The following is a 13,112-nucleotide window of genomic DNA, read 5'->3' as shown; positions in this document are numbered from 1 at the left end:
GACAGTTCATCACACATCTAATACTGCTTCTACCACTGAAAATATAAAAAGCCTGCATCAGCCAATTTCTGCCAATCATCCTTCCCCATATTTTCTAGTGGGGAGTAGGCTGGAACAGTGCCCAAGCACTTGTGGAAATGAGCAAAATCATAGGAACTGAAGATGAGAGAACAGAGAAAAGTAACAAATGGAATATAGCAACAAATGAACAAATGAAGGAGTCCTTTTATTAGAACATCAGCCAAGGGATCCACATATTTTAATTCAGTCAACAATACCATATATTGAATAAATACTTATACATACAAATTCTCCTTTCAAGTTTCGCTATATTGAATTTCTGTGTCATGAGATTTAACTGTACCATTAAGGAATATGGACATTGAAACAAAAGTGTACTATCAAATGATATTTAAATTGAGATTAAAGGCAGACATCAACACCAGCCCATTGTTCCTTCAAAGACAACACGATATTCAGAGGCCGAGTCTTTGCTGCCTTGAACAAATTGTACCACCTGCCGAGAGAGCAGAACTCAATTTAAAAGCAAAGATGGGAAACTGTGTTACATTCATCACGTATTTTTTAAAAAATTTATTTATTTTATGTATTTATTTTTAGCTGCGTTGGGTCCTCGTTGCTGCGTGTGGGCTTTCTCTACTTGCGGTGAGCGTGGGCTACTCTTCATTGCGGTGCACGGGCTTCTCATTGAGGTGGCTTGTCTCGTTACAGAGCAGGGCTGTAGGTGCGCGGGCTTCAGTAGTTGCGGCATGTGGGCTCAGTAATTGTGGCTCACAGGCTCTAGAGCGCAGGCTCAGTAGCAGTGGTGCATGGGCTTAGTCGCTCTGCGGCATGTGGGATCTTCCCGGACCAGGGGTCGAACTCGTGTTCCCTGCATTGGCAGGTGGATTCTTAACCACTGCGCCACCAGGGAAGTCCCTTCATCGTGTATTTTTGATCAGTGACTGCATGCAAGCTGAAGGCAGGCAGCTGAATCCCATGGATTCCCCCCTTTGATGCACTTCTGGTGTCAAGGATGCCTCACCTATCTCAGAGTCTTGGCACCATCACTGTACATGTCGGTGAGTCATCACAGGAACAGTACTGGCTGGATTATCAAAGAGTGATGACCAGAGTCCTCTGATTCACCACCACAAGGGAAGAGTCCCACACCCAAGTCTGGAGGCCTTTTAAAGTGCAGGCTCTGTTCTATCGCTTTGTCTCATAGGCTGCTGCAGGCTCAGCCTAAGGTCGTAGCCTCTGGGGCAAGGAAGACTATCTCAGATGATCAGAGCTTGCAGGGAAGAGAAAGTTATTCTCTGGTCCAAATCCTTCAGTTTAAAGGTGAAAGGAAGCAGGGCCCCAGAGGAGTAAGGTGGAAGGCATTGCACACCAAGGAGAAACTTGTCATTTTTTTTTCTCTTTTGACAGAGCTTTAAATCTTTAAATCAGGCATACACTTATTGCATTTAGCACAATGGCAGTAGCAAATAAAGCAACCTAAATGATCACTCCAAAAAAACACAAACCAAGACAAAAAACCAAAAAGCCTACAAATGCACAGAAATCAGACTGCTTTGGTTCAGACCTGGTTCTGCCATGTATTCAGACAAGTCACTTTACCTCTCGGTGCCTTAATTTCCTTATCTGTAAAATGAAACTAGTAGTAGAATCTGCTTCACAAGTTTGTGAGTATTAAATGAGTTAATAAGTACAAAGCATTTTACAACAGAGGATGGCATGCAATAGATGCTCAGTGAATATTACTTCTCAATATGCTATAAGAGGAAAGCCCATTTGAAGTTCATTTCACAGAGGGGCAAAGTGAAGCCCAGAGAGGGGGAGACGCTTGCCTAGAATCGCACAGAAAATTCAGTGTCTTTCTTGATCTTCCTGGTTTCGGGGACCCAGGCCCAAGGTTTAGCACAGGAGGGGCTCTCAGGGGTTGGGAAGCACAGTGGACTTCTGTTTGAAACCCTTCCATTAATCTGAATAAGGTCTGTACCTGACCTAATAGTATTGGACTGGACTTCCCTGGTGGTCCAGCTTAAGAATCCACTTGTCAGTGCAGGGGACATGGGTTTGATCCCTGGTCCGAGAAGATCCCACATGCCTTAGGGCAACTAAGCCTGTGTGCCACAACTACTGAGCCACACGCCGCAACTAGAGAAAGCCCGCGCGCAGCAATGAAGACCCAGCACAGCCAAAAATAAATAAATAAATTGAGAAGTTAAAAAATATGTTTATTAATTGATTATAAAATAAAATCTGCATTTTCAAGGAGAAAAGTCCTTTCCAGAGGTTTAGCAGATATGCTCTTAAATCTGATTGGCCATACTGGGGTCAAATGTCCATCTCAGGCCAATCAGTCCCTAGCAAATAGGAATGGATTGCCAAGCTCAGAGCAGCAATGCTCAAATTGTTTGGTCTCAGGCCCACCTACACTTGTAAAAGTTATTGATCGTCCCAAACAGCTTTTGTTTATGTGTATTCATCTACTGTTATTCATATCTTAGGAATTAAAACTGAGAAATCCTAAAACCAATTTAAAACAATAAGCCCATTACATGTTAACATAAATAATATTTTTTATGAAAATATAATCATTTCCCCAAAAAAATAATTCAGTGAGAAAAGTGACATTGTTTTACATTTTTTGCAAATCTTGGAGCATTTAGTCCCTTTATATTTAAGGTAATTAATTAATTATTTTTATTTTATTGCCGTACGCGGGCCTCTCACTGTTGTGGCCTCTCCCGTTGCGGAGCACAGGCTCCGGATGCACAGGCTCAGCGGCCATGGCTCACGGGCCCAGCCGCTCCGCGGCATGTGGGATCTTCCTGGACCGGGGCACGAACCCGTGTCCCCTGCATCGGCAGGCGGACTCTCAACCACTGCGCCACCAGGGAAGCACTACTTTTTTTTTTTTTTTAATATGTAATTAATTAATTAATTTTTGGCTGCACTGGGTCTTCACCGCTGCACGCGGGCTTTCTCTAGCTGCGGCGAGCGGGGGCTACTCTTCGTTGTGGTGCACGGGCTCTAGGCGCGCAGGCTTCAGTAGTTGTGGCGCACGGGCTTAGTTGCTCCGCGGCATGCGGGACCCTCCCAGACCAGGGCTGGAACCCGTGTCCCCTGCACCGGCAGGCGGATTCCCAACCACTGTGCCACCAGGGAAGTCCCACAATTACTGTTTTTTGACATCATATTTTACATCTAATTGTTTTGTGTATGCCTTAACTGCTTATTGTGGATACAGATTGTGCATACAGATTGTGGATACAGATTTTACTACTTTTGTCTTTTAACCTCCCTACTAGCTTTGTGTGTGGATGATTTCCCACCTTTGCTGTATGTTTGACTTCGCCAGTGAGCCTTTTCTTTCCGTAGTATTCTTTTTTCTAGTTGTGGCCTTTTTTTTTTTTCGCGTAGAGAAGTTCCTTTAACATTTGTTGTGAAGCTGGTTTGATGGTGCTGAATTCTTTTAGCTTTTGCCTGTCTGTAAAGCTTTTAATTTCTCCATCAAATCTGAATGTGAGCCTTGCTAGGTTTCCTCATTTAAAAAATCTTATTTCTCTTTCCTCTTCTACTTGTATCACAGAGTTCTATCTTCAAGCTTGCTAATTCTCTTTTCCATATAGTGTGCTCTATTTCCAATGCTTTCTAATGCATTCTTCATCTCGTTTATTTTGCTCTTCCGCTCCAGAATTTCTGTTTGATTCTTCTTTAGAGTTTCAATCTCTTTGGTAAAGTATTTCTTCTGTACATTAATTTTATTCCCGAGCTCATTGAACTACCTTTCTGAGTTTTCTTGTAGCTCCTTGAGTTTCTTCATAGAGCTATTTTAAATTCTCCATCAGTGAGATCTCAGTAGTCTGCGACTTTAAGTTTGGTTTCTGGAGAATTGTCATTTCCTTTCGTGTTACAGTGTTACCGTGGTTCTTCATGGTGCTTGATGAGTTGCTCCTCTGCCCATGCATCTGAAGTAGGGGACACCTTTCTGCTTGATGCTAACGATTTAACAAGTTAGAAACTGAGGCGTTTCAGGGAGTTCCCTGGCGGTGCAATGGTTAGCACTCGGCGCTTTCACTTCCATAGCCCCGGTTCAGTCCCTGGTGGGGGAACTAAGATCCGGCAAGCCAAGGGCCACGGCCAAAAAGAAAGAGAAAAAGAGAGAAAAAAAAAAAAAAAAAAAAAAATGAGGCGTTTCTTCTGTTTTCCAGTAGGTGGAGATATGGCACAAGGTTTGGGTTTCTCTTCCCTGCGCTGCCTCCGGTTATGTTTGAGAGTCTGCATTTTCCACACTCCACTACCTTTATCGTTGCTTCAAGCCCTCTTTATTGCTCCTTGTGCCTCCGTGGTCATTGGTGCCTTGTTTCCTGCTGGAAACACCAGTAGGTGTTTCCGCCTGGGGCTCGGAGATGATGTGCTCTTCTCTTACATTCGGGATCCCCACCCCTTGCAGACTCCGCCCCTGGGGGAGGGCGATGGTGGCGGGCGAATGGTGCTGCACCTGGCGCCTCTGCCAGTATTGTAAGGTTTGCCGGCTCCACCGCTGCGAGTGGGTGGCCAGGGGTCAGAACTGTGGATGCCTCAGCAGCTGGAGGGATGGGATCTCAGGCTCCACTGCTACCGGTGACTGTGGGCACCGCTGCCGCTGGGAGGTTAGAGTCGTGTGTGCCGCTTCCTCTGCTATTGTTACTGGCTCTCTGGGACTGCGGCCTCAGCTGCCATGGCAGGAGAGCTGGGTTTGCAGGAACCACCTCCCTGTTCCCTCAGTTCCGCCTCCTCTGTGTGTCCCTGTACATCCCGCTGTAGCTGTTCAGATGTGTGAATTCTCTGGACACATGGTGTTTGTGTTGTGGATGTTTTAGCGGTTGTAGATTGAAGAGACAGTTTTTCATCTGCCATGTTGCTGACATCATTCTTCTGAAACAGTTATTTTTCATAAAACTGTTAACATGTAACTTTTTTTTTTGGGTGTCTGTGCCTTACAGGCCTGTGGGATTTTAGTTCCCTGACCAGGGATCAAACCCGGGCCCTCGGCAGTGAGAGCTTGGAGTCCTAACCACTAGACCGCCAGGGACATCCCTAATGATTTTTAAAAATATTAAAAAATGAAGGGCTTCCCTGGTGGCGCAGTGGTTAAGAATCTGCCTGTCAATGCAGGGGACACGGGTTTGAGCCCTGGTCGGGGCTCCACATGCCGCGGAGCAACTAAGCCCATGCATCACAACTACTGAGCCTGCGCTCTAGAGCCTACGATCCACAACTACTGAAGCCCGCGCACCTAGAGCCTGTGCTCTGCAACAAGAGAAGCCACCGCAGTGAGAAGTCCGAGCACCGCAACTAAGAGTAGCCCCCGCTCCCCACAGCTAGGGAAAAGCCCGCGCACAGCAATGAGGACCCAATGCAGCCAAAAATAAATTAATTAAAAAAAAAAAAAAAAGAAAAGAAAGGACATGAAGTCATCACTTGTCTTACTTGTAGGCTTTGGATAATTTTTCATAATGTAACTGTCGATATTGTTAACATTACCCCCATTTTACAGATGAAAGACTGATCCAGAGAAGTAGAGTAATTCACCTTAGAGCTCACTGCTGGTCAGAAGTGGAATAGGGATTTGAACCTTGACAGTCCAGCTCCAGTATTCGAGTATCTCATTGGCCCAGCCTAGTTGAAGTGCCACCGTTGATCAAATCAACTACAGTTGGAGGGGAAGTGAAGTCACAAAGGTCAAATAGCATTAAGAGGGTGGGGTGAGATTCCTAGAGAAAGGAGGACGTAGTGGGTAGCCATCTCAAGAAGTGTCTTCTAGAGTCAGAGTGGAGTCCTGGGAAAAAATTTTCTGGTCAGCACTCCAGTTCATTTCTAAAGGTGGTCCATTTTGGCAATCACTGATGAATTGATTATTAGTATGAGTTTTGGAGGCAAGAAAGCTGGGTTTGAGCCCTAATTCTACTGCTTCTTAGCTGTGTGAACTTGGGTAAGTGTGATGATAAATTCTGTGTCCACTTGGCTAGACTATGATGACCAGCTGTTTGGTCAAACACTAGTCTAAGATGTTGCTGTAAAGATATTTCCTAGAAGTGATTAAGATTTATCAACAGTTGGCTCTAAATAAAGCAGACTTGCCTCATCTAATCACTTGAAGGTATGTATATATATATATACACATATATATATATGTGTATATATATATATATATATATATATATATATATATATTTTTTTTTGGCCGTGCAGAGCCAAAAAGATCTTGTGGGATCTTAGTTCCGTAAGAGCAAAAACTAAAGTTTCCTGAAAAAGTGGAATTCTCCTCTAGATTGCAACATAGATATTCTCCCTGAATTTCCAGCCTTCACATTCAGGACCACAACATTAACTTTACCTAAATCTCCAGGCTGCTGGCCTGCCCCACAGATTTTGCACTTGCCAGCCTCCACAATCCTGTGAATGAATTCCTTAAGATCTCTTTCTCTCTCTGTATATACAATATATATGTATACATATACAATATACATTACACACACACACACACACACACACAGAAAGACACACACACACACACACACACAGAAAGAAGCCCATGTGCCTAGATCATGGCTTTCCTATTGGTTCTATTTCTCAGAAGAACCCTGACTGATACAGCTAGTAAGCCTCAGTTTTCTCATCTATAAAATGGATATGCTAATACTCTTTACCTCACACCATGGTGAGAATTCTGTGAGATGCCATAAATAAAGCACCGAGATCTGTGCCTGGATCACCATAAACTCTCAACCAATGGCGATGGTGGTTATATCATCTGTGGTGACCGGTTTCCAAAGATGGCTCCCCATAAACCGCAGTGCTCAGGATTCACTTCCTTGGGTATTGCCTCTCCTCCCTGAAATGGGCTGGGCCTGTGTAACCCACAGAATGAGGCGGATGTGTGCTAGCTCTGGGCCTGAGTCTGAAGGCCCGGCAGCTTCCCACCTTTGCACTTTTGGAAGCCCTGAGGCGGCCACATAAGAAATCTGGCTACACTATTGGAGAGCAAGGTGGAGAGGAAGAGGATTTGAAACTGCATACAGGGAGAGGCCCAGCCTTCCAGCCTTTTCCCACCAATATGACAGGCACGTGAGTGACCCGTCCAGGACATTCCAGCCCAGCTGAGCTCCTGGCCACCATCACGTGGAGCAGAACTGCTGAGCTGATTTCGGTCAACCTACAGAAGAGTGAGCAGTGATAAAATGGTTGTTGCTTAAAGCCATTAAGTTTTAGGGTGGTTAGTTACACAGCAAGAGATAACTGGAACATCAGTATTAGGGGACAGAGACTAATTTCCCCCAGAATTCGTAAAGAGAGGCCAGTATTGGTTTGGAAGAACCATCATGTTAATTTGATTGGACTTTGTCCCTAATTCCCAGAAGGTAACCAAATTCCAAATTCCAAATCTTTGGAATTTCCAGCGATAGCGTTACCGAATGCAAGTCTGTGTGCCCGACGCACAGTGAGGCCAAACGATACCAAAACGTCCGAGTTTGGAGCAGAGAAAGGTTTATCGCAGGGCCATGCAAGGAGATGGGTGGTTCATGCCTGAAAAACCCTAAACTCCCTGAAAGCTTTCAGCAAAGCCCTTTTATAGCAATGGTGAGGGAGGGGCGTGGTCAGTTGTAAATTTCTTGGTGTCAGATCCTTTGTCCTTGAGGTCAGGTCACGGTCAGGTAATGACGTTCCTGTAAATCTCCACCCAACAAATGTTATTCTCTGTTCTGACAAGAAAGGGCAAGGTCCTAAGGCTCAACTTTCACCCTCCGAGGTCCAGGTCCTGGCTAAGAGGAGGGGGTCCCTGCGGGGGCCAGTTACCCTGCCCAGGAGCGTTCGTCCGGCACCCAGTCTGGGTCCTCCCGGCTGAAGAGGCAGATCCCAGCTGGCAGTGCCCTCAGGACCAGGTCCCCAGACCCTGCACAGCTGTCATCACTGAGGGAGCCAGACGCCTAGGACCCAGCCGGCCCTCAGGCTCCTCAGGCCGCCCAAACGGCGGGGGCCAGGTCCCGCAAACTGCGTCCCACGCAGACTGCCGCTGCCATTAGGTCGCGAGGTTCACCGCAGCCTCAAGGCCTGGGCCCGGCCAGTGGGGGGCCTTGGCGAGGGCTCTGGAGCCCTGCAGGACACAGCCCCCAGCCTATCCCCAGCCCCCCAGCTCACCTGCTGGCCCAAGGCCAGAGTGCCTGGAGGGCACCCGGGAGAAGGCCGGGATCCGCCTCTTACCTCACTTTTCCCCAGAGAACCACCAACCGCCTGACTGGCAGAAGGGGCCCTCTAACCGGCCAGGCTAGCGGTCTCGCTCTAAAGGTCCCGCATTAGCGGTCTCCCGGTAACGGTTGCCTGGTAACTGTAGCGCCAGAGGCAGCTATGCGAAGGACCTGTTCGTTACAGAGCAACGGTTGCCCGGTAACTGTCGCGCAGTAACGGCCGCCCCATCCCCATTACAATAGGAGTGTCTTTGTTACTGGTGTGTGGGGGGAACCCCTTGGGCCATCCCTGGGAGTCTTAGAGGGTTTAAGCCTCGCGATTTCGGCCTAATTTCAGGGCTCGTTGAGCGTCCCTGGTTGGTAAATGCTCTGCACGTGCCGGAGGATGATGCATCCCTGAGGATGGCAGTAATATCATGTTTGGGACTCTCCCAGACTTGGTCCTACTCGTCTTTCCCTTTAACTGGTTATGATTTGTATCCTTTGCTATCATGAAATTGTAACCATAACTGTAATGCTTTCTTGAGTTCTGTGAGTCTTTTTTTTAGCAAATTATTGAAACTGCATGGGAACTGGGAATCCTCAAACTTGTAGCCTGCTGGTCAGACGTGGGAGTGGCCTGGGGACCCCTGAACTTAGAGCTATGGTGTCTGTAACAGAGGACTGTGTCCCTGACCTGGGGAGTTTGGCTAAACTCTGGGGAAGAAGCCACTGTACGTGCTGACACTGCAGCTGAAACTGTTCAAGCAAGAGAAGTGGCTCCTTAAAATGCTTTGAGAGACAAGAAGAGGACTTGATTTTGCTCCTGAGATGAAAGGTGAAGAGGAGGGAAGGGGAGAAGTTGAAAGGAACCAGCCAGGTGGGGAGGCTTGTCCTTCAAGGGATGACCCCAGCCCTGCGACCCACCAGATTTTCACTCAAGTCTACCAAAGTGAAGGGGTCGGTCGTGTGAGTGGATTTGATTGGAAACGTATGAAGGAACTGTCAGGGAGGGGGAAATTTTCCCTTGGACCCATCTTGAGGTCTTGTGGCTGGACTAATAATAAAATTGACACAAGACAGATTAACAGGAGAAAAAGAAACAAAATTTAGTTCATGCGCATGGAGGTCTCATAGAAATGGGATCTAAGAAGTGGCCAAGGGAATTCCCTGGCGGTCCAGTGGTTAGGACTTGGCGCTTTCACTGCCGGGCCCAGGTTCGATCCCTGGTCGGGGAACCAAGATCCTGCAAGTCACTTGGCGAGGCAAAAAAAAAAAAAAGGATTATATCTCATTTGTAAATAAGGATCATTTGAAGAATGCAATCATGGTGGTGGATATAAAAATAACACCTTCATGGATTATGAAAAGGCCTTTGACAAAATTCTGTAACCACTCTAGATAAAACACACACATATACAAATAGTGAGAGATGGATATGTGAAGAATTTCTACAAAATTAGGACAAGTTAATGATGCTTCACTATCATTCATATTATTTTACATTAGAAAGAAGGTACCAATAAAGTACCTTCTGTCTAATGTATAAATAAAGAGAAAGAAGTCAGAAGTATAAACATTATAAAAGAGGCAATACTGTCACTATTTGCATATGACTTGTTCCCCAATCTAGGAGATTCAAATGAAAAACTACTGTAAAACAGTAAGAGAATTCAGTATGTTAACAGGCTATCAAATAAATATGCAGAAATGAATTATTTTCAAATACATAGGCAAGCTTTTAGAAAATATAACAGCGATAATCCTCATTTACTATAGAAAAAACATAAAAGATAAAATGTCTAGGAATAAATGATTAGACCTGTAAAAGACCTACTTTAGGAACACTAATTTAAGGACAAACATTAATACTCTTCTGAAGGATACAAAGGAAGCCTTTAAAAAGTGGAAAAATAATTTAGATATCTTAGCGATGGCAGTTATCTTCGATTTATTAAATATAATGTGATTCTAATAAAGAACTTTGAAATAAGGTAAGCTGACTTTGAGGTTGACGTAGTAATATAAATAAAGATAGCCAGAACACTCTGAAAATGAAGTATAATGAGAGGTTTTAGCATTATTACCTGTAAAACTAGTTAGAAAACTTTAAAAAGTTTAGTATATGATGAAGAGGCATCTTTAAACAAAGTTAGTGGGGAAAAGATGGGCTAGTTAGTATCTGGTGTTGCGGCAGCCAGGTAGCCACCTAAAAAAGAAAATTTGGATCCTTACCTCATATTGTACATCGGGATAAATTCCGAATGGTTCAAAAATTCAAATATGAACAATAAAACCACACACATACATACACATGCACACACACCGAGAAAACCTCGAGTTTCAAAATCTTGCAGGTTTTTTCTCTTTTTTTTTTTTTTTGGCCACGCTGCACGGCTTGCAGAATCTCAGTTCCCCGACCAGTGATCAAACCCGTGACCCGGCAGTGAAAGCACTGAGTCCTAATCACTGGACCACCGGAGAATTCCCCAAATCTTGCAGGTTTAAAAGATAAAAGGAAACAAGAGCAAAAATCTCCATGCCAAAAGGCTTTCAGGAAAACCAAAGACAAATGACAACCTAGGAAAAACTACCCAGAACTCACATTACAAGCTATTATCATAGCTCATCTCACTATTTCATTAATAGTTAACAGAGTCAATAAAGAAAGGACCAAATTATTCAGGAAAGAAATGGAGAAAAGATTTTGAATAGATAGTTCATGGAAAAGGGAATATGTATGACTCAAATGAAAAGATATTTAACTTCCCTCATAATGAGAGAAAAGCAAATTAAAACTGATATACCATTTTCCAACTATATAGACTGGCAAAATCCAGACACTTGATGACTTATTGTGCTGGTGAGGCTGCAGGGGAAATGTCCATGTTCAGCAGTTGCTGGTGGCAGTGTGAAGAGGTACAACATGAATGGAAGGCAACTTAGTAATATCTCTAAACTTTCACATGAGTGCATTCACCTCAGAATTCTCACCTCTGGAAAGTCGTACTAAGATATTATACATAACAAGGAATCTAAGAAGCTGCTGATTATAATATGCACCATTATTTTTATGAAAATGCTGTATTACACCATCAAATGTAAGACACACCCCAATTTCAGAGACGTCAATATATGAAAAGTGCATTTAGAATCAGAGCAATACTGTATTTGTGCCCATGCCATGGGATATACAGACAAGATTAACTATTATAGCAACTTTTTTGGCCAATAGAAAATGATGGGAAAAAACCTAAATGCCCATCAGTATGTTCCTGGTTAAGTAAATTACAACATAACCACAGAATGGAATAAAATGCAGCTCTAAAAAAGAATGAGGAAATGTAGTGGTTTGGAAGGATCTTTAAGATAAGTTCTTACTGAAAATGCAATGCATAAATCAATAAATATAATTTGCCAACTTTTGTGAAGAAATGAAAAAAAAAAAAAACCCACCCAGATTTGTATTTGCTTGTGTATACATAGGGAAACTGAAAAGACAGAAGAGGTATTGTGGTTACAGATGGGAATTGTGGTAGGTACTGGGTGGGCGGGGGGAAAGGGATAGAAGACTTTTCATTGCACACTTTATATTTTGGGGGCTTATAAATAGATTATTTACCAAAAAAGTATTAAAAATTGAATGAAAGAAAAAATCCAGAAATTTCCGATAGTCTTGAATACATAATTTATCATGTAATATATACAGTATTTACTTTGCCTTTCATTTGAAATGCCTCAGAAAACACAAAATCAATCTTACACTATGGGCTCTATTGGCAGTTTTTCTTCATCAAGTCTCAATTATATAAAACCATTCTTCACTTTAGTGAAGCAATTCTAAAAGACATTTACACAATGCAGGGAAAACAGTCTGGATCAATCACAAACTCAAAGGACGTTAGAGGAGTCATAACCTTTTTTATTTTCTTCTATTTCTTTTCTGATGGTTTTTCTTGATAAGCTTCCTTTTCTTTTTCAACTGTGCCTTGCCTTATTCTCAAATACTTTGACTTTTTAAAATCAAGTTACAGGATTGGTATAACTGTACTGAACGCAGAGGTTCTTGAAGTAGTTTCATCACTAAATTATTCTCTACCGATAAACTTATCACAACCAAGTTCTTCTATCAGAGGATTGATAATTTCAGATGCAGTCAGAGTTATACTAAATGTTAAAATATCAAAATCCATCCTCTGAGGATTCCGCTGATATTCGGCATCAAACGCTGCTTCCCTTGCTCTGCAGGCTTCCACAAACCTCCTGCGGCGTCCTTCAAGCTCCTGAATTCTGCCGGGAGCAATGGGGTAGTGTTCCAGATAGTGGCGGAGGAGCTGCTGATAATTAATTCCTAAAACGCCAAGTGGGTGACGGAGGCGGAGATTCGGCAACGCAGCCAGGCCTGGGCTGTTCCCGGGCCTGGACCGGCGTCTGCCCTCAGGACCCTCTTCCTCTGCTGGCTCCGCCAACAATCGGGCAACCTCTGCAATCCGCGCTTCCCTGGCCGCCGCCATCGGACCTTCCCTGGCATCCGCCACTGGACCTTCCCTGGCCGCCGCCAGGCCTCCACAGGCTGCACGGTCCCTGGCCTCCACAGGCTGCGCTGGGGCCGGCTCCCGCCTCCCGCCGCCTACCTCCGCCTGCGGGACGTCGCCGTTGTCATTCGCCGCGCCCTTCGGTGGGACACTGCTGTCTGCGGGCAGCTCGGACATCCCGGACCGCGGGGTCAGCTCGGCCGCTCTCAGAAAAACGGGAATAACGGTACAGCGCGATCAGCGGTGTGCAAGTAAATGCGCGTGCGTGAGCGCTGTGCACACGGGTCAACGCTGTGGGCAAACCCACGTGCACGAGCGTAGGGCCTGCGGCTGAACCTAAGAGCGCTGCGCATGAGTC

General features: G+C 44.7%; 1 protein-coding gene across 1 annotated transcript; it reads right to left on the bottom strand.

Annotated features, from left to right (window-relative positions):
- Nucleotides 1-11,890: 11,890 nt before the first annotated feature.
- Nucleotides 11,891-13,112, bottom strand: LOC115862444 (EP300-interacting inhibitor of differentiation 2-like). Its single transcript, XM_030874264.2, has one exon. It carries the CDS (start codon nucleotides 12,929-12,931, stop codon nucleotides 12,308-12,310), a length of 624 nt encoding a protein of 207 aa, XP_030730124.2. The 5' UTR covers nucleotides 12,932-13,112; the 3' UTR covers nucleotides 11,891-12,307.

The sequence above is a fragment of the Globicephala melas genome, chromosome 19, assembly GCF_963455315.2.
Source record: "Globicephala melas chromosome 19, mGloMel1.2, whole genome shotgun sequence".
NCBI classification, from domain to species: domain Eukaryota; kingdom Metazoa; phylum Chordata; class Mammalia; order Artiodactyla; family Delphinidae; genus Globicephala; species Globicephala melas.
Note: the sequence above shows the minus strand (reverse complement) of the source record. Positions and strands in the feature narration are given on the sequence as shown.

What these genes read in the sequence shown, in the direction of transcription:
- LOC115862444 (XM_030874264.2), bottom strand. Translation starts at nt 12,931, where the DNA reads ATGTCCGAGCTGCCCGCAGACAGCAGTGTCCCACCGAAGGGCGCGGCG.